The sequence below is a fragment of the Muscardinus avellanarius genome (assembly GCF_963383645.1).
Source record: "Muscardinus avellanarius genome assembly, chromosome: 9".
Taxonomy (NCBI): Eukaryota; Metazoa; Chordata; class Mammalia; order Rodentia; family Gliridae; genus Muscardinus; species Muscardinus avellanarius.
This window is the reverse complement of record NC_137795.1, coordinates 102587160-102609955: the sequence shown is the minus strand read 5'-3', so window position 1 is coordinate 102609955 and position 22796 is coordinate 102587160. Positions and strand designations below refer to the sequence as shown.

The 22796-nt window shown below is 38.6% G+C and overlaps 1 protein-coding gene across 1 annotated transcript; it reads right to left on the bottom strand.

Moving 5' to 3' along the window:
* Window positions 1-4047: 4047 nt before the first annotated feature.
* Window positions 4048-9829, bottom strand: PIP (prolactin induced protein; the record flags this gene model as incomplete). The annotated part of the gene is made up of 3 exons (XM_080701265.1): window positions 4048-4175; window positions 4446-4560; window positions 9752-9829. The coding sequence occupies 3 exons, from the start codon at window positions 9827-9829 to the stop codon at window positions 4048-4050; spliced, it is 321 nt and encodes a 106-aa protein (XP_080557391.1).
* Between the last annotated feature and the right edge of the window lie 12967 nt (window positions 9830-22796).

The window sequence follows — 22796 nt, the reverse complement described above, 5'->3', positions numbered from 1 at the left end:
GTGAGGACCACTTCTGTAGTCCTCAAACTACAGAATGGGAGAAGATCTTTACCAGCCACCACTCTTATAAAGGACTAATATCCAGAATATACAAAAGCTTAAAAGACTCTGCACTAGTAAAACAAACAACCAATAAAATACCTAGGAATAAAGCTAACCAAAGATGTAAAAACTCTACAATGAAAACTATAAATTATTAAAGAAATCGAAGAAGATCTCAAATGATGGAAAGGTATCCCTTGCTCATGGATAGGCAGAATAAATATCATCAAAATGGCCATTCTGCCAAAAGTGATCTACAGATTAAATGCAACTCCTATCAAAATACCAATGACATTCTTCATAGACCTAAAAAAATTAGTCATGAATTTTATATGGAGAAATAAAAGACCCAGAATAGCCAAAGTAATCCTCATCAGTAAAAACCAGACAGGAGGCATCACAATCCCTGACTTTAAATTATTCAATAGAGCAATAGTAGTAAAAACAGCATGGTACTGGCATAACAACAGGCATACTGATGAGTGGATCAGAACAGAAGATACAGAAACAAACCCACATACCTATAGTCAATTGATCTTTGGCAAAGGGGCCAACGTAATAAGCTGGAGAAAAGACAGCCTTTTCAACAAATGGTGCTGGGAGAACTGGCTATCCATTTGTAGAAAGATGGAACTAAATCCTTACCTCTCACCATGCACAGGAATCAACTTGAGATGGATCAAAGACTTAGAAATTAGACCAGAGACTGTGAAGTTATTAGAGAAGTGCATAGACTCAACACTCCAACATATAGGCACAAGCAGTAACTTTCTCAACAGGATCTCCAAAGCACAGAAAATTAAAGCAAGAATTAACAAGTGGGATGACATTAAACACAAAAGTTTCTTCTCATCAAAGAAAGCCATCAAGAACCTAAAGAGAAAGTCTACAGAATGGGAGAAGATCTTTACCAGCCACCACTCTGATAGGGGGCTAATATCCAGAATATACAAAAGCTCAAAAGACTCTGCACTAGTAAAACAAACAACCCAATCAAGAAATAAGCAACTGAATTGGATAGACACTTCACAAAATAAGAGATACAAATGGCCAGTAGATACATGAAAAGATGTTCAACATCATTAGCCATCAGGGAGATGCAAATAAAAACTATGCTGATATTCCATCTAATCCCAATCGGAGTGGCAAGCATAAAGAAGTCAAATAGCAACGAATGCTGAGGAGGATGTCGGGAAATAGGAACTCTTACACTGTTGGTGGGAGTGCAAACTAGTTCAGGTTCTTTGGAGATCAGTGTGGAGATTCCTTAGAAAACTGGGAATATATGCACCATATGATCAGACTATACCACTCCTGGGTATTTTTCCAAACGGGTCAACCCTGTGGAAATCAGAGAACTACAGTAACCTATGCATACCCATGTTCATAGCAGCACAATTCATAATCGCCAAAATATGGAACCAGCCTAGGTCTCCATCAACAAATGAATGGATTGCAAAATTATGGGAAATACACACAAAGTAATTCTAATCAGCTATAAAGAAGAACAAAATCAGGTCATTTGCAAGAAGATGGAGAGAACTGGAGAACATTATGTTAAGTGAGATCAGCCAAGCACAGAATGAGAAGGAATATATGTTTTCTTTAATATGCCCAAACTAGGGAGTATTCGGAATACCAGAGGAATTCCAGATAATGGAGGGGAAACCTCAGCAAAGCTCGAATGGAAGGATAGGAGTGGAAGAAGGCTGAGGTTGGGTAATGGAGGAGATACATCCAAATATGTGTAAAAGTATGAATGTAGCATGGTTAACCTGGACACTCATTGTTGGGAGGGGGGAACAGGAAGCACGGGGGGAGAGGGCACGACATACAGTCTGAATGTATTGAAAGTGGAAGTCCAGCGCAGAAAAAACCCAAGGCCAGCCGTTGGAGATAAGCAAGCAAGCAAGCAAGCAAAAGCTTTATTAAGACAGCCCAGCTCCCTTTTATATCAGGCAGCTGGGGATTTTTTGAAAAGGAGGGGGCTTCTGCTCACAGCGGAAGATTGCATGAAGTACGGGCCATTTAATGATTGGGTGGCTCATACCCTAGTGAGTGTGTTATCAGGGGACTAGTTGTTGGGCATCCCGTGGCCCCCTTTGGCTGGCTATGAGGTAGTCAGCACAATCCAGAAGAGAAGCCGGAGAGGCGCCATCTTTGGCATAACTGGGCTGCTTATCCTAACATGTATGCCATTTTCAATATGTTCCACATTAAAAAAAGAAAAAAAGAAAACAAAAAAAAAAGAAAAAAGAAAAACTATACATGCAACTTAAAACATACTTTAACATATTTCTATTGTACAGAACTAGACAATCCAGAATTCAGTGTGTAGCAGAGGACAAAGAACTGCAGTAGGTGCAGCTGGAAACAATGTGAACAAATGCTATGTGGTGGAGGTCTTCAGAGGGCACCCAGTGAAGCTGTTCAGGAGTGTGTGTGCAGCGTAGAAATCAGAAGCATGGTCTCTAGTGTCTGTCCAGTTTACATTTTGTTTGTGCCACTTGCTGTTATGTAAAAGTTACTCACTTTCCTTCATCTCAGTTTGCCCATACATGAGGGCAAAAGTAACATTTTTTGGTTTATTTTTCATGTCCAACATGGAATTGAAGCCTAATAAAATCAGGAGGAAAATTCCTGATCCAGTTCTGTAAAACCAAACACACAGAGCAGGTGATGGCATCCTAAGATAGGTACTTGTCAAATATTTACCCAGGGAATAAATAATACATCCTTTTGCTTTTAATAGGCATGTGATTAAGCGTGTATAACAATATTCTGCACATCTTTTATTATATATACTATGTATATGATCAACGGCACTGGATGGTATTTTCCTATGGTCCAATCTCTCTGCCCTGGATTCTCACACCCATTTGGAACCATGGCCTCGGAGGATATGGTCCCCCTTTATTCTCCAGATGCACCCAGCCTCTTCTGCTCCTGTCCCCTCTGCACTATCCTCTCTAGCCCTCCTGCTTCCACTCAACCCCACGCAATGCCAGTGTGCTCACCTGCCCAGTACATGCAACCATTTCACACTTTGGACCATTGGTTCCAGCTCTTCCATTGGTCAGAATGTTCTCTGTCTCTCTGTGCCCCAGATCCTTGCTCATGTCCCACTCTATCAGGAAGCACTTGATGGCCCTCTGTTTTGAAGACCTCAGGTCTTCCTCTGTTACTTTACAGCTTCCTTTGCTATGTCTCAGCTCCTTGAGCAGAGCTGTAAAGGAGCCCAGGGTTCCTGAGGGTCACAGTATCTTGTTTGTTACTGATTGAAAATAGCAACAGAATAGAGTAGAATGCTGTGGTCCATCTCAAGGATTCTGTGTGTGCAGTGCAGATTCTGTCCCTGGCTTCACTGCATGCAGAACAACTCCCATCTCAGGAACATGATGGCACATCTCCTAGAGGGCCATGGGATGGAGAAAGGCCACGTGGTAGGGAGACCTGGCTTCCTGCCCTGTTCTGCCTTTAATTTGATCGAACAATTGAGGATACTCTCTTTTTTTCACTTGAGTTGGCTCTTCTCTTACCAACTCAAATTTTTAATGCCAAAGGGTGTGGGATAGTGAGAACCCATAAAGCTTTGATGAAAGACTAATGTTCTACAAATTTAATATATGCTAGAGATTGATAGGCTAAATTTTTTGTTGCTGTTGTTTGCTCCTGGGGATTGAACTTTGGGGCATTCTATGTCTCAGTGACATCATCATCCCTGCCTTTTATATGTTTTATTTTGAAACAGGGTGTCCCTAAATTACTGAAGATCTTTCTAAGTTACTGAAGCAGTCCTCAAACCTATAGTTCTCCTGTCTCGGATGTCTGAATACATAGATTGCAGGCATGTACCACCATGCCCAGCTGTCAGGGTGGATTTTAGAGGGAAGCACAACAGAACACAAAGAAGCACATGTGAAGTTTATTTTACAGACTACACCAGATACCCCAGCCAAGATTACTTAGAGGACACCAAATGGGTGTTGACAGACACTGAGACTTCTATTGATCTATTTGTAGGGTCCTAATAGTATGGTATCGGTTTGCTGTGTTGGGTGTCACTGCCAAATCATCAGGGCAGATACCTGTGTCCTTGGTAATGTCCACCACTATTCCAATTGTTGTTGTTCCTAGAAGAGATGAGGATAGATTATTTTCCGACACTCTGGTTCTCTTTCTGCTATGGTCAGACACCTGCCTACAGGGCCTCATGTTCCCCAAATCAATGAAAATTTATTTTGCATTTTAGTTTTCTTATCAAGTGTCTCCTGTCCCCATGGACTCCCAATCAACTCCCTAGGGTCCCTGTTCCTCACTCCTCCATGCAGACATTCCCCTTTCATTTTCTGGGATTCCCTCACCACAGTATATTTCCTTTCTTGGACAATTCCTGTACTTACTGTTGGTTTCAAAGTCCCAGTAGAAGGTTAATGGAGAATCTTTACATAGGCACCGAGTATATTTATAGTTGAAGGAACCAGAAATTTTTCTGTTGCTTATAAGATAAGCTTTAACCTGATGGAGAGAGAAAACTCAGAGTTAGTCTGGGGAATAAGAAGGGGGAAGAAAGACAGGAGAGGGAGAAGCCATGGGTGGGCAAGAAGCAGAAGAAACTACCTTTGTAGTTTTATTTCAAGGGCTGGTCATGTGAGGTTCGCTTGTCTGAGGAGGCTAGGCATGAGATTTGGGGCAAAGGATGGGGGAGATGGAAAGATAAAAATGACCCCACAGGGCAAGGAAAGCTCATCCTGGGTTGGCTATTCATCCACAGAGTGAGCTTGCCTTAGTTGACACCTGGGGCTTTGGTGAATTGACCTGCACAAAATTTTACAACTGTGACTGTGTGAGATGGCAGCCTGGTGATGCTGGAGCACAGAATGGGGCCAGACCTTACTGTCAGCAAGTGAGTAGGTGCTGCCTTCTCCAGCTGAGACCTTGGAGGAAGACATTTCTCTTGCTTCCATTGTGACATGGAAGCTGCCACCTCTCAATCCTGTCTCTCAGAGAAGCAATCCAGCTTGATGGTGACTTTCTTTTTTCCTTCCTTCCTCCCTCCCTTCCTTCCTTCCTTCCTTCCTTCCTTCCTTCCTTCCTTCCTTCCTTCCTTCCTTCCTCTTTCCCTCCCTCTCTCCCTCCCTCTCTCTCTCCTTCCTTTCTTCTTCGCTCTCTCCCTTCCTTCCTTCCTTTCTTCTTTCTTTGTTTATTATTTTTAACTTGGGTACGCTTTGCAATGTAAGAACTCAGACTTTGGTGTGTTTCACTTTCACTGTGAAGTTAGTGTTCACGTGCAGTCTTTATCCTAAGATCTCTCAACCCAGAGGGATAGGTGGGTAGAATTTGGGAAATCTATGAACTCAGATGGAAAACAAAATTGCATCTTCATTTTTCTAACCTGTAAACGAAATTCAGCATTCTTTCAGTGATGAAAGAATTGGCCTCCAAGCTACACCCCTTACCCTATTTTTTATTCTTTACTTTGAAACTGGGTCTCACTAAGTTGTGGAGGGCCTCACTCAGTAGCTGAGGCTGTCCACGAACCATGATCCTCCAGTCCCAGCCTCACAAATACTAGGATTACAAGTGTGCACCACCATGCCCGGCTGTACAATTACTTTTTGATAAGAAGAAACAAAATGTTCATTCTACTTTACAGATTCCAAATTCTCGAACATTGTCTGCACAACACACCTCCCTGGACAGAAGATAGCTATTAGTGGGGCTACAGGAACAGATTTGAGGACATCCCTGAATTGTTTATATACTTTGCACTTCTCAATGAATAATCCTAAGCCCTAAACAGTAAATTCCAGCATTTCTTTGCTACACTGTATTGCTTCCATGAATACCTTGGAGAGTTCTGATATTTAGAGAAGTCTCCTTTTCTACCTTTTTAAAAATATCTGCAACAAAATATCCTCAGAATTTTCAGCACTTGTATAATAGAAATGAAAAAAAAAGCTTGGTATCAGACAAATGAAACTGTTTTGTGAGATTATCATCGTTAATATTGGATAAATTGCTATAAAACTAGATGTCAACCACTAAGCCAAGCATGGGAAGGAGGGATGGGGAGGGAACGGGGTGGGGATCGGGTAGGGGCTAACTGGGCGATGTGTGCATGTATGTCTACAAAAGTATTTTCTTTATACCATTATGATGTATGAATATATTGCACCAATAAAAACTAAAATTAAATTTAAAAAAAGAAATGAAAAGTTAGAGCTCAGTGAATATCTAGCATGGCACAAATGTTGTCAAAGACCAGCAAAATTTTCTCCCAAAATACAAAATTATTTTACTGCCTAAAACAAATGAATCCTTTATTTCCAATATTAGGTGAATACAAATTAACCCAAGTAGGGCTCTTTTGGGCATAAATTTTGATTTCTTTTAGTTTCAATAATTTTTTTTTTTTTTGGTGGTACTGGGGTTCCTGGAAGCACTTCTACCTCCGGGCTACACTCCCAGACCTATTTTTACATTTTTATTTGGAAACAGGGTCTCCTAAGCCAGCGCGCGCGGCTGGCTTCGAGCCTGCGCGATCCTCCTGTCTCCGCCTTCCAAGCGCGGGGATTACAAGCGTGTGCCACCACGCCCGGCAAGTTTCAATAATTTTTTTTTTATGAGTGCATTGTTTTTAATCACTAAGCCAAACATGAGAAGGAGACGGTGGGGAGAGCATGGGGTGGGAATTGGGGAAAGGCTAAATAAGTGATGTGTGCATGTATGCCTCTATCATCTTGTACTCCATTAAACCAGCATATTTTAGTATACTTCTTATTCTAGCTGAGCAAGAGGAGCCATAACAGATAACGTCGGTCTCAAGTAAAATTTAAGTCACATGTATTTTACATCTATTGCTTGTCCAGCGAACACATTGATAAACACACATTAGTATATCATGACTTTGTTTTATATAATCTTATTTTTATTCAATGTGGTAGTTGTCCTATGTGAGCCAAAACACTTTATGAATTGAAAAGCAATTTTCTAATAAGTGTTTCCTAGACTTTATTCACAAAATGGTCTCTAAACAAAAATACTTAAGCATTGTGGCTCACCATAGTTTTTCCTGAACCTTAATCAATTATGATGGTATTTATATTCAAATTAATAATTGTCGGTATAATTCATTCTGCTTTAATTCTAAAGTAGATGAATATGGGCCCAAGACCCCACTTTATTCAAAATTATGTTTTAAAAATTCTATAGTTGATAGATTATGAGAAATATGTATCAACTAAAACCAAGTATCTATCAATCAACCATTTTTAAAAATACTGTAGTTGGTTAGACTTTGTGATGCATAACTGTAATCCTAGTACTTGGGAGGGCTATGATAAGAGGATCCTAGATTCAATACCAGGCTCGGCAACTTAGTAAGACCATCAGCAATTTAGCAAGACAGTGTTTCAAAATGGCTAGAGGTTTTGCTTAGATGCAAAAAGTCACCTGGATTCAATTATTCAGTACCAGAATAACAAAACCAAAAACAAAACACCACAAAACTTTAGTTGATTGATAAAGAGAACTTAACCGATAAACTATATAAGTAAATTAAATTTATGTTAGAGTTTAAAATATAAAGATATTTATATAATTATACAATTATAATTATACATTGACAGCTAGAAATAAAAATTGGTTGGATAAAAGTAACAAGTTCTCTTTTACATGACATCTTTCTTGCTTGCAAAATCACTCCCTCTATGGCATTTCCATGTCCTCCTTCTACTTACAAAGTAAAATCCGTCCTTTTACTTATAAAATTGTTATTCAGCTTTATTTTCCAATCAATTTTTGAAAAAGCATTATCCTAGCCTGTTGTGATAGCACACGCTTGTAATCCCTGCGCTTGGGAGGCGGAGACAGGAGGATCTCACAGGTTCGAAGCTGGTCCCACTGGTTTAAGAGAGCCTGTTTCCAAATAAAAAATATTTATAAAATAGGTCTGGGAGTGTAGCCCGGAGGTAGAAGGGCTTCCAGGAACCCCAGTACCACCAATAAATAAATAAATAAATAAATAAATAAATAAATAAATAATTAAATAAATAAATAAATAAATAAATAAAACATTAGCTTATTGATCATAATATAACATCATTTTGTTAACTTAAACACACTTTATTACATATATACATTCTTCAAGGGTAGAAACAGACTTTTATTATCTATAACTACTTACTACTTCAGTAAAAAATATCTTATGTGTACACTGTGTGAACATATCCCCCATTTTCATCTGTGGTTATAAGAATCAAAATACAAAATGGAAAAACTGTGAGTCAGCTTCTCTCTCATCCCAAATTAGTTTATGTGGTTCAGGTTTGTGGATTGCAAACCAAAATTTGTCAAAGCAGCTTGAGTATTCTATGTTCTGTGATCATTAATCTGTCTCTTACATGTGAAGATGTAGGGGTATTTTTGGAACGTATCTTAATGAAAAGTCATCTTCTTAATGAAAAGTATCTTAATGAAAAGTCATCTTCTTGTTACTGATATTGTTTCCTTCCTTCCTTCCTTCCTTCCTCCCTCCCTCCCTCCCTCCCTCCCTCCCTCCCTCCCTCCCTCCCTCCTTTCTTTCTTTCTTTCTTTCTTTCTTTCTTTCTTTCTTTCTTTCTTTCTTTGGTGGTACTGGGGTGGTACTGGGGTTCCTGGAAACCCTTCTACCTCCAGGCTACACTCCCAGATCAATTTTATATTTTTATTTGGAAACAGGGTCTCTTAAGCCAGCGAGGCTGGCTTCGAACTAGTGCAATCCTCCTGTCTCTGCTTCCCAAGCAGGGGGATTACAAGCATGTGCCACCATGCCCGGCTACTGATATTGTTTCTTATTTAATCATTGTACTTAAATCTCACTTGAATTTAAAAAAAGCAACAACACATGCTTTAGGGAAATTCTGAATGATGTGCTCCTCTGACCGTAAGCTGCTTCAAACATGATCCTGACAATGTAGCTTCAACAAGCCTTCAGAATGTATTAGAAAACTAGAAACCCTGGTCTCTTTCCAGGTCTGAAAAGTTAGTTTGACCTTTGACAAAGGTGCTAAGTGAGTTTTAGGCAGATCGTGATTTGACAACTTCTGCTCCATCACAGTTTGGGCTTCCTATGAAGAACCAGAAAAAGAGGGAGGCCTATGCACTCACTCCTTGTGGGTTGGGGACAGATCTGGAACAAGAGTCACCATTTTGTGGTTTTTAGCAAAAGAGCAGAGGAAGGGGGAGAGAAAAGCAGGCTGGGCTCAAGGGCTTCCTGGAGGGAAGGCACCACACCTCCTTCTCCCCATCTGCTTCAACCAATTGCATAAGATTGCAGTTTGATCCATGGAGCACTGCAAATTCTCCGTCCTCCCTGCCAAGCCTCCAACCCAAATCAATAGTGCTCAGGATCTTGGAAAAATTGCTATCATCTCTCCATTGGCCCTTAGGCTTGTTTTTTCTTTTTCCTTCTTCTCATTCCCTATTCCTTTTTTTCTCCCTTTCATATCCTTCCTATATCTCTGTAGACCAGGGTTTCTTCATCCATAAAATGGGGATAGTCATCTCCCCAAGCTCCTCTAGTTGACTCAAGGCTCAGGCAGCTAAGGACAGAACAGGATGATTTATTAAGTATTTTGAGCCATGTGAAAGTGAGAGAGTGGTTCAATTGTTTTGACAGTTAAGAAGTCTAATTTGTTTGAGATCACCCCCCCGGGCCACTACTTACCACCATACATTCATTTAATTCAGTTTTAAGGGCAAGTTTCAGAGTGACCTCCTCATCAGCTTTAGCTCTTTGCGGCATGTCCACATCGAATATTAACACCTTCCTGGCGGGTCTGGGAAGAGAAAATCAGGGCTCAGGTGTCCGAGACCAGCGTGTAGGGAGCACACAGTTTGTGCCGGCAAGGCACAGGGATCGTGCAAGAGGGGGACTGCTCTGCGTGGGAATTCCCAGGAATTTTTTTTTTTTTTATGTTGGTTGCTTTGAATGTTTTGTATGGATTTAATTTTTTAAATAAATTGGGACATTTTTAAAAAGTGAGCATCCATCGGGTATGCTGGCACATGCTTGGAAATGCCATTCTTAGAAGACTGAGATTAAGAGGATCGCAAGTTCCCAGCCAGCCACAGCTACTGAGTGAGGCCCTCCCCAAGTTAGTGAGACCTGTTTCAAAATAAAGAATTAAAAAATAGGCCTGGAGGTGTAGCTTGGAGCTAGAATGTCCCTGGTTCCAATCCCCAGTACCAAAACAAAATAAATAAATAAATAAAAGAAAGAAAATGGACTATCCTATTGTTTTCCATTGATGAAAAGAACACTTTTTTTTTTTTTGGTACAGGGGTTCCTGAAAACCCTTCTACCTTCGGGCTACACTCCTAGACCTATTTTTTAAATTTGAAAACAGGGTTCCTTAAGCCAGCGCGGCTGGCTTCTAACCTGCACGATCCTCCTGTCTCCGCCTCCCAAGCACCCGGCCACAGATCACATTTTAAAAGAGCATTATATGCATACCCTTTCATAATAGCACTCTAGTGGTACCGTTGCTTATACACTAGGGGGTGGGGCAAGAAGTGACACTAATCCTTTGGAGAAAATGTCTTATCCACAGAACGATGTTAAACCAGTAAATATCTCCATCACAAGAGTGGTCTGTAGGACCATCCTGACTGTCTTCTTTGGTTCCTGGATAGGGCCCACGCATATGTATATATTTATCTCTGTGGAACTCTAGTCCCAGAAATTTTAAAAAATTTGTAGAAAGAAATATGTGGATTTTCAGTTGAAGAGAGAGTTGAAATCCCTAAGGTTTGTTTTTAATGGGGAACAGGGCTTGGACTCACGTGTCTTCCTGAGCCTCATTAATTCCCAGCTGCAGGCATAGAAACAGCAACAGGGTGGCAGGGCTGACCCTGAGCAGGAGCTTGGAAGAGGGCATGTTGGAGGACACAGGAGGTGATGTCCTGGAGCAGTGGGGCTCCTGTTGGCCCATGCGCTTCTTATATGCACATCAAGGAAGTGGTAAAACTGCCAGGGAGGTGCATTCAGTGTATCGCCCAATCAGTCTCTCTACTCCTGATCTTTCCTTGTTGAGCTGAAGTTTGTTTTTCTTTGGGAGGAATATCAACACTCAGGTAGATTGCTAATATTTGGGAAAGGAATTAGATTGATCTTTATTTGCTCAGAGGAAAGGATCTGGAAATGATCCTTCCCTGAAGAACAGGTAAGATTTTTTTTTTTTTGTGAGTGTGTTACTAGGAATCAAATCCAGGGATGTTTTATCTCTGAGCTTCACACCAAGTCATATTTTATTTATTTTTACTTGGAAGAAGAGACTAACTTTCTGAGGGCCTCACAAAGTTGCTGAAGCTGTCCTTAAACAGGCAATCCACTTGTATCAGACTGTCAAGAACTAGGATTAAGGCGTGTACCACCACATAGTGAAATATAGATTCAATGCAACCCTCTTCTAAATACTGATAGTATTCTCCATAGATAAGAAATAAAAAAAAGAAAATTCATATGGATCCGCAAAACTCCCACAATATCGAATGCAATACTGAATGAGTGTGTTTTGGGAGAAAGCTGGAAATATCAAAATATCTGGTTTAAAACAACTTCAGGAGCCGAGAGTGGTGGCTCACGCTTGTAATCCCAGCATTCAGGAGGCTGAGACCAGAGGATCTTGGTTCGTGGACAGCCTCAGCTACTTAGTGAGGCCTTCTGCAACTCAGTGAGACCCGGTTTCAAAATAAAGAATAAAAAATAGGGAAGGGGGTGTAGCTCGGAGGTCAAATGCCCCTGGGTTCCATTCCCAGACCTGCAAAAACAAAAAACAAAAAACAAAAAACAACTTCAAGCTGGGCGTGGTGGCGCCTGCTTGTAATCCCCGTGCTTGGGAGGTGGAGACAAAAATAGGTCTGAGAGTGTAGCCCAGAGGTAGAAGGGTTCCATCCCCAGTACCACCAAAAATAATAATAATAATAATAATAATAATAATAATAATAATAATAAATAAAACAACTTCAAAACATACAACAAAGTATGGTGCTGACCAATTTATAGACCGATGGCACAGAGCAAGCAACCCCAAAATCAATTCATTTACTTATAACCAAATGATTTTTGATAAGGGTATCAAGAAGATACTTTGGAAAAGGAACAATTTCTCTGATAAATGGTACTGGTGAAACTAGTGCAGAAGAATAAAACTTGGTTCTACATCATAAAAAAACTCAAAATAGGTAAAAAACCTGAAACTATGAAAAAAATACTAGGAAACACAGGGGGAATACTCAAAGGCAATGGTATAGGCAAAGATTTATTTTGAGATCACATCCAAAAAGTGTGAGCAACAAAATTAAAAATAAGCAAATCAGATGGTAAGAAGCATGGAATGATCAATAGAGTTCTAGACAATCAACTAGTTCTATAGAATGAGAGAGAGATTTTCAAAGAGTTCATCCAGTAATAAATCAATTTCTGAGATATATAAGGAACACAAAAGTTAGCTTAAAAAATTCAAACAATACAATTAAAAAGTGGGCTCAACGGGCCAGGTTGGGCCCGCCGCAGCCCCTCCGGAACGCGCTGTGGGGCCACAGCGTCCCCTTCCGGCCGGCAAACATCACCCCTCTTGTTTGGGGACTGAGGTTGCAGCATTGGAACAAAACACAGCATTATATCACTTTTTATTTTTTTCTTTCTTTTTAAATCCATTTAAACATATATTTAGAACTGCACTTTGTCAAAAATCTTCCCTTCCCTTTTTATTCCCCAGTCAACTGAGGTTTCTACCGATTTCTAGACCAGTTCAAACCCTAAGTGCTCCAGTGCTTAGAATCCACTCTGGTGCTTGGTTGAACAAGGGAATCGCAGGAAAACGAAATGCAGAAACTGGACGTGAGGGTCGCTCTGTGCCTTCCAGCATCTTGTACAGCAAACTCTGACCTAAGTCTTCTTACCCCCAAATACCGTCTTCAGTAGGGATTGAATTTGCCACTGTCAAAATAAGTTACTTGCGTTTATTCCAAATAATCTCGTTTACTCTCAACTGTTTATGCAAATTGTATAATAAGGTTTCTTATGCCCGAGCTTGAAAAATGAATCCCTGTAGACAAGAGGCGGCCACCCATTCTAGAATCCTGGTATTTATTTACGTAAGAACGATCCTACAGGAGTCCTGCGGGCAGCTGCGGGAGGTGGCCTGGCTAGTGGAGGGACTCCCGCTGGCCTCAGATGTCAGCCGCAGGAGCAGCCAGCAAAGGCCGAGGCCACTGAGCCCGCCACTCGGGGGACTGGATAGTCTGCAGGGTCTCGCCCTTGGTTTACTGAGGGGGCGCGGCTGCTGCCAGGACCCCCTTCTGAAGTGCAATGCAAAAGGGACATCATGTATATGCAGCGTTTGTTTGGAGGTTTTCTTTTGCTTTTCCTTTTTTTTTTTTTTTTTTTTTTGCATTTATGAAACCTGTATGCATAGGATTTCGCACCTCTGCCGTAGGTAGACCCATCCATGGGCATTATTACCGTGTCTTGTAAAGGGTCCGTTTTGTTAGCGCAACATGCAGAATTCTGTTTTCAGCCTTGTTTTTCCAGAGTTGTGTTTTTCAGTCTTCAAGGGAAACTAAAGGATTTAAGTTGGAGAAAAAAAAAAAAAGTGGGCTAAAGATCTGAATAGGATTTTTTCAAAAAATGACATCCGGATAGCCAACAACCATCTAAAAATATTCAGTCTCACTAATCATCGGGTAACTATAAATCAAAACCACAGTGAAATAATCTCATATTAATTATAATGGCTATCATATATACAAAAATAAAAGCTGACAAATATGCAGAGAAGGAGAACTTATATATACTGTTAATGAGAATGTAAATTAGTATAGCCACTCTGAATCATGGTGTGGAGATTTTATAAGAAACTAAAACATTGAACTAGCACAGGATCCAGCACACTCATTATTAGATATATATCCAATGGAAGTGAAGTATTATATCAAAAGATACCGGAACTCATGTATTATAGCATTATTCACAAGAGCCAAGGGATGAAATGAACCAAGGTGCCCATTAATGAATAAATTCATGACCAAGAAAACAGTGGTATATACATACACAATCGAATATTATTCATTCTTAAAAGAATCATACTTTGTTATTTAGAGCAACATGAATAGAACCAGAGGTAATTGTGGTAAGTAAAATAAATTAGACATAGACAAATATATGTTCTCACTCATTTGTGGAAATTAAAAAACTGACTTAACTGACCAGAGTGGAGTAATGGTCACTAGCGACTGGGAATAGGGAGAAGGAAGATGGAAAGAATTTAGATAATGGACACCCAACCGTTAGATAAGAGGAATTAAGTCTGGTTTTCTATAGCATAGATGAGTGCCTATTATTTACAATGACCTATATTGTATTCCAATACAAAAGAAGGTTAAGAGCTGGGCGTGGTGGGGCACACCTGTAATCGCAGTATTCTGGAGGCTGAGACAAGGAGGATCGCAGTTCACAGCCTCAGCTACTTAGCGAAGCACTCCGTAACTTGGTGAGACCCTGTTTCAAAATAAAGAATAAAAAAAAATCAGGGCAGGGGGTGTAGCTCGGAGGTTGAATGCCCCTGGGCTCCATCCCCGGACCCGCCAAAAAAAAAAAAAAAAAAAAGTACGAATACATGGGAATGATTAATGTTTGAGCTAGAAGTGATTTTTACTCCCATTTCATCATTATAAATCACGCATATGCATTGAATTTTCATACTGTACCCCATAAGATATACAAATGTCATGTATCATCAAAATCAACTTAAAATTTTTAAAGAATACCCCCAGTGAATAAATAAAAAGTATCTGTTCATTTACTTTAAAAATTTTTAATGCCTCATTCATATATGTAAAATGAAAATATATGAAGGCACAAGTATAAACGAAAAAAAATAGAAAGAGTTGCCATAGTCCAGGAGAGGCATGCTTGGGTGTAAGGTGGTGTCGTTGGAGGTAAGGGATGAGACCACATGATTTGCTCGTGGTTTGGGTGTAAGTTTTGAAAGAAGGAGAGGTAACAGTGATAACTCCAAAAGTGTGACCTAGAAACTGGATTCTTGAAAAAGCCATTTACTGAAATGTGAGGAATACTAGGGGAAGAGCAGTCTGGGGCTATGAGGGATCAAGAGATCTGACCCGTTTGTTTTCAATTGGTGATACCTGGTGGGTGTTGTGGCGCACGCCTGTAATCCCCACGCTTGGGAGGCGGAGACAGGAGGATCGTGCAGGTTAAGAGACCCTGTTTCCAAAAAAAAAAAGTATAAAAATAGGTCTGGGAGTGTAGTCCGGAGGTAGAAGGGTTTCTAAAACCCCAGTACCACCAAAAAAATAAAAAAATAAAAAAAAATAAACATAAAAATAAATAAAAAATAGGTGTCTGGGAGTGTAGCCCAGAGGTAGAAGGGTTTTCAGGGACCCCAGTAACACACACACAAAAAAATTGTGACACCTTATCACTTCCAATGAATCTGTTTTGTAGCCAAGGGAGCAAGTCTAAATTTCAGGGAAAAATTCAGGGCTAGAGATAATATTCAATAGTCATTTTCATGGGGAAGCCAATATGATGGATATCGAACATGAGGGTTACCTATCATGTAGAAGTGGAGAGAAGATGAGGTGGAGAGAAGTGGAGAAGAGAGAGATGGTAATTAAAATCATGCAGCCATAAAAGTTTAGCACAACTCATGGCATAAGAACAACACAAAATGGCATGATAACCAAAGAGACAATGCTTGCCCTCTGCTTTTAACAACAGCTCAGTGTGGGGAAATGGCAAGGTGACACAATGCTACAGGAGAAAATAATTTTGGAAAGAGCACTTTAGACATGTAATTTTGACTCAGTCATTCCATTTACAGGAATAACATGTTTCAATTTATCTACTACTTAATAAAAAGTCTACATCCAAATACGTTTCTAGATGCCAAGACTATAGCAGTAAAATACACGCAAATACTCATGGTTCTTATATTCAGCTGTGGATCTTATTACAGTATTATTTAAAAGAGTTTAATTGAAACAGCTAAGTTGTTTCAAAGGATCAGTTAAATCATTTTTCATGAGATCAGATAAATCAGTTAAATCATTTTTCATAAAATAAGATGAAATGTAACTTGAAAAATATGTAGAGGAAGTTCCATTACAGGGACACATATTTGTAAGTCATGTGAAATAATTATCTTCAAACCAAAATGTACGTATGGATTCATTTGTTAGTCATGTGTGTTTGTGAGTGTGCATACATGTGTGTACATCAGGATAATTTGCCGAGATGGTTTTATGTTTCTAATTAGTAATAAATAACAGATATATTATTTTTCCGAAACTGAGTTCTGTAACTCTGTCTCAAGTATTTGGCATTTCAGGCCACAAGGGTGGGTATAGAGACACAAAGAAATAGACTGGTATGTGTCTGGGTAGAGAGGTTCTAGAGACAGACTGATATACCAGGAGACGGTTTGCTTTCAGGACACAAGAGAAATCCTTTGGGGAATTCATCTCTGTGTGCTTTAAAATCTGTTCTCAGCATGCACAGCACCCTATTCCAGAGCTTAGGAAATGAAAGGATGCCCAATAGGCTTGTGAACTCTTGGTTCTCAAGCATGTCTTAAGACGAGCCCAGGCCTGCTTTGGGCAATGAGCATCACAGGGCTGGACTGACCAATAAAGTCTACATGACCGGGGTCCCTAAGTTCACGATCGAGATGGAGGTTCCCAAGCTTTAGTAGGTTGGGTTGTCCCAGATTTACTTGATCTAGAACAATATAAGTTTTTCTCACAGAAACCATAGAGTTCTCTCTCTCACTCCCATGCTTTCATATATATATATGTGTATTTTTGTGTGTATACACAGACATAAAATGGATGCATGCACTTATGTGTATACATACTCCAATGTACATATAAAACTTAGAGTTATAAACCTATTATTATATTTTGCCCAATAAAGAATAAGAGAGAAATATATTGAAAGTCCTTATGGTAGAATGGCAGCAAGGGATAAAATAGAATGTTGAAAAAATGACTGGTGTGTGTGTGTGTGTGTGTGTGTGTGTGTGTGTGTATGTGTGTGTGTGTGTTCTGTTGGGTCACAGTTTTGTTACACTGAGCATATTCAATTTTATTTTGAATTCAGATACTGTGACACTTTAGAAGAAAGAGGAATCACCATGACTAAGTTAACTATGTTTGGAGAGTATGATCAGATTTGCACATCGGAGTGCTGTGGGCTGAGGTGAGGAGGGAGTGGGAGTGGATAGTCCAGGGTTGACAACAGACTGCACAGATGCAATAGGCCACAAGAGCATGTCCAAGACATTTCAAAACGATCAATTTGTTGGGAGCACAGATTACGTAATATGGCACATACATAGCCTGGTTGTAACATCGGAGGGGTTGTTTAAAAAGGATGCCTATGAGGAGGAGGGTAGAGGAAGCATATAAAGATGCTTCGCTTGCACCTGCCCTATATTTCACAGGTTCTGGTTTCCATACAGTTTTCTCCAAGGTTTTCATAATCATAGCAATAAGTATATAAAATATTTCCATAATGAAAATGTTAGATCCTTATGTATTATTTGTAGTATACCAAGTGCTGTGTGCATGTATGTTCATATTACTTTGAACCTCACTCCAACGTGTAATTACAATGCACTGAGTATAAGAATTTGTAAAAATAAAAATAAAACTTGTATGAAACGTAAGTAGAATATTCCAATTCTTAAAATACCAAAGACTTACATACTCAGATTTTGAGTTAGGATTTCTAGGATGGGCTTCCTCCTCACCATCATTTTTTGTGGGGAGAAGTGCTGGGGATTAAACCCAGGGATATTCTACTTTCAACCCAAATTTCCAGTCCTTTTTATTATGTTAGTTTGAAACTTGGTCTGACTTAATTGCTGAGGTTGGCCTTGAAACTGCCATCCTCATGTCTCAACCTTTTCAAGTACTAGGATTACAGGCCTTCCACCACGCCCAGCTCCCCTTTTTTATTTAACTTTTCAAGTAGTGTTCATTCACATTAGCATTTGAGAACCATAGTCTACTGAATTCTTGAAGTCCAACTTCATCAGAATTTCAGCCTAAATTTATAAGTGAAAAATCTTTAAATATCACCAGGGGGGGAATGGATTAAACCTTAGTGAAGAATTTTAACATTTTTAGGCTTGCTTCAGACTATGTCGTATAATATCTTGGCCATATTTACAACTGTTAGGTTACCCTCAAAATGCTGCTCACTGATAATATGGCCTTCAAATTTACTTACATATGTTGGGTTTTCTCTACCATCGATGGCCCAACATAATCTCCTATGTAGAAGTACTTATTGTCTGGGTCATCTTATAAGACTCCTGAATCAAAACTGTTAAGAGTGAAGCCCTCTATGCTTTTGTTTTTAAGGCTGCCCCAGAGATTTGAATAGACCCAGCCCACATTAACATGCCTCTGCTTTGGGCTGCAAATCATCTTCCAAAATTGGTCTCTTCTGGATCTGAGCTATTCAGGCTTCTTCCTCCTAAAGCCCGAGACCTTCCTATTTGGTTTCCACCCACCCTCCATGAACTATTTGTAACTTTTTTGCTGCAGGCCCACCCAGCTAGATGATTTTCAGGTTCCTATTCCCATGGAAAACATAATTCTGAAGCTTTCATTCTTTCATAAACATGATATCTTTGTATAGCTCGATGTGACAAATCAAAAATTTAAAAAATAACCTGAAATATTAGCATTTCTGCTGAGTAGTCGATTAAAAATGTGGTTATGTAAGAACATCTATAGAGCATCACCTTTAGGTGCCATTTCTCTTGGAGCTGATAAAAATAATAATTTGGAAGAAATTTGAAGATTTTTCAATGATGTGTGTAAGCATTCTAGTCCAGAGGAAGAAAAATATCATCTAATCAAAGGACATAGCATGTCTGGCAAAAAACAATACTACATGTCCATGTTTGCCAACTCTTGCATCATTAAGCCAACAGGAACATCTTATCAATTGAAACTATCATTATTCCAAGGAAGGTCAAGAAGACTTAAAATCACCCTGAATTGAAGTGCAACATTTGCTAATTTAAGTTGCTCTCTAATGTTTATAGAGACAGGTGACATATTCTGCGAGTAAAAACAGTACCCTATTCTCACACAGCGTTAGCTCTGGAGCAATCTAAAATGTCAATGTCACACTCAAGAAAATACAAAACTTTGGTGCAAACAGTACCTGGATTTAGTCAATATCTATGGATAATGCTTTAATCTGTGTGAATCAAGTTCCACTGTGAGTGTTGACCTATTCTCTCCCAGAAAATATTATAACTTGTGGTCATATGCCTATGGAAACATAAATCTTTACTGAGAAATAAGAAAATATCCCCATTTTTTTGCCTAGTAGTATCTCGGCATTATTAATGCTTACAAAACCCTCCCCAGTTGGGATCTTACAAAATCAACTATTAAATATTTGAACAAATACTCAAATCTAATTTGAGAGACGTGTGCATGTATGCTTCTACCATCTTGTACCCCATTAAGATGTAGGACTACAATACACCAAAAAAGAATAAAAATTTGTAATACAAAAATAAATTTTATCTCTTAGATAAAAGCTATTCAAACAAGTGTGATATGATATAATATGTAGTTTAAATATACTTTCCTTAACAGTTAATAATTTTGAGAATTTTTATATATCTTTTGGCCATTTGTCTCCTTTTGAGAAATATATATTTAGGTGTTTTGGCTCTTTTAGAATCAGAGCATTTGTTCTCTTAGTATTGACTATTTCAGTTTTGTATATATTTGGATATTAATCCCTTATCAAATGAGGTCACAAAATTTTGTCTCACCCTGTGTTTGTCTTCACTTTGCCAATTGTTTTGTTTGGTGTTCTTGAGCTTTTAAACTTAATACAATTCCAGTAGTCAATTTTTGCTTTTGTTGCCTATTTTTAAATGGCTTATCCAAAAAAATAACTGGCCAGCACAATGTTGTAAAATTTTTTTTAGTAATTTTAAAGTTTAAAACCTTACATTTAAGTATTTAAGCCATTTCCTGTTGATTTTTCTATGATGTGAGATAAAGATCCAATTTCATTCTTGTGTATATGGACGTTCAGTTTTCCAACACTATTTATTGTAACCTATTGTGTGTTTTTAATACCTTTATAAAAAATCAAGTGATCAGCAAGGTGTAATCAGCAAGGTGCATGCTGTAATCCTAGTACTTAGGAGGCTGAGATGGGAGAAATGCAGGTTTGAGACCAGTTTCTCATCTACACTTACGTAGAGCCCTGGACACAGATAGAGAAATAATGCCAGGTGTGGTGGTGCACACTTATAATCCCCGCACTTGGGAGGCAGAGACAGGAGGATTGCGCAGGTTCGAAGCCAGCCGCGCTGGCTTAAGAGACCCTGTTTCCACATAAAAAGTATATAATAGTTCTGGGAGTGTAGTTTTGAGGTAGAAGGGCTTCCAGGAACCCCAGTACCACTAAAAAATAAATAAATTAATTAAAAATATATATATACACACAAATAATGGTAAATGCTGGTCTGGATATGTGTAAATATGAACACATATACACTGTTGGTTGAAGTGTACATTAATAAAACCACTTTGAACATCAGTATGAAGGTTCCTCAAAAGATTAAAAATGAAACCAGCATATGACCCAGCTTTGTGACTCCTTGCTATTTTTTCCAAAGAATTAAAGTCAGAATATTATAGTGATTCTTGCATATAAATGTGTATAACCGCACAATTCACAGTAGTCAAAATGTTTAACCAACCTAAGTGTTTGCCAACAGATGAATGGACAAAGAAAGTGTGGTATATATTCACATTGGAGTTATTCTGTATCTATAAAAAGAATGAAATTAGGAAGGAAACATCAAATAATGTTATATTCATGTATGCATAAAGTTATCATCACCGATCTCACTAACATATGTGAGAAAATTTATATCGCTATATGCAAGTAATATACTACTAAAACATAAAATTATATCCTGAAGAGTGACAGATATGTTAATTGTCTAAGAATAAATAAATAAAAATGTTAATTCTCTAGGGACAAAATAATTTTCACTAAATATTTTATAAATAAAGTATTTTTGGAGAAATTAAGTAAGGTTGCAATATATGAAAAATCTACTACTTTCTGACATTAAAATTTAAGCCTTTTATTAAATCAATAGAGTTGATGTAATCTCAACCAACATATTGTTTTTTCATAGCAGAATTTTATAAGTTTGTATTAAATAAACATGATAAACACTGGGTGAATAATAATAATAATAATAATAATAATAATAACATAAGAGGGTATTAAGAATAACCAATATGAAAAATACTGTCATAAGTAATTTTTCTTATAAGATTAAATAATTAAAAGAGTTAGAATTGAAATAATGAAAGCTAGTAGGTTAAAGAAAAAAATACAAAGCAGTAATATGTTTTTAAAATAGATCATATGTTCAGATATTGAAAATACTTAGTATTCTTTATAGTTTCTTATTGATTCTTCAGTCTTCTCTATATACAAATATATTTCTTATGCATATAATGAATACATTTTTTTATTCTGCTTTGATATATAAAGTGGGCAGGGACTCTTCTGCTCTGCTGTATGGCTGAACACGTACTGTCCACCTTGTGGCAGTCTCTTGTGGCACTCCTTAGAACTCATTCAACTGCCACTGAGTAGTGGAGTTGGAGGCTCCTATGTTCAGCTCTCTGTAGCTGAAATGAAGGTCTGTCTCATCTCTCCTCAGTCACTGCTTCTTTTTTAGGCAGACCAGGTTGAACATGAATCCTCCATCCTTGGTCGTTTGCACAACACACACTCACGCCCACTAGTGCTTCTCTCAAAGTGGTTTTGATTCCTACTGCGACACTTCCAAACTGAGGTGGAAAGTAATCAGAAAAGATTACTCTCTGATTACTCGTGACATCCCCAGTACAGGCTCAGTGCCCTTGTGCAAGTCCTGCAGGGCTCGGGCTTTCACTGATGGAGAGAGAGCAAATAGAGGAGGCATTCCAAGTGCCAACTCCGGATTCAGTTCTACTTGAATTTCAATAACACCTTTGTTATTTGCTGGCTGTATGATTCGAACAAATTATTAAACTTCTGTGAATTTCCTTTCTTCAACTTTAAAATGTTGTTATAGCAAGAAACAAGACAGGCAAAGAGTCAGAGGACACAGATTCTGTATCAGGCTACTTAATTTTAAAACAGTCTTGCAACTTAATCACTTTAAAATGTGTTCTCACTGGTAGGCAGTGTGGTGATTTGCAGCTCTGGTGCTGAACCAAACTACCTGTGTTCAAACTCTGGCTCCATCCAGAGGATCACTCACCATTAAGTTCACCACCAGAAGCCTCAGGGCTCCTTACTTTTTTTAACAGGAACTTTTTTACAGGCTTCTCTATCTGTATTTTATATATGTAAGTTTTTGTTGTATTTTTGAAGGAGGTTTCCTAAAGGGGTAAATAAAAATGTTCAGATACTACAAAACCTGGATTGAAAGTTGCTCCACCAGTTACTAGCTTTATGACATATGCTTGATACCACTTTTGTGCCTCTGTTTACTCACTAAAAAGGGGAACCAGCTTCACAGTGTCTAGGAGAACTCAGTGAGTTAAAGCTTCTAAAATGTTTAGAACTGTGAGATACATCTGAATGGTCCTACATGTGTGCTGAATTTCAAACTCCATTTTTTTGGTCA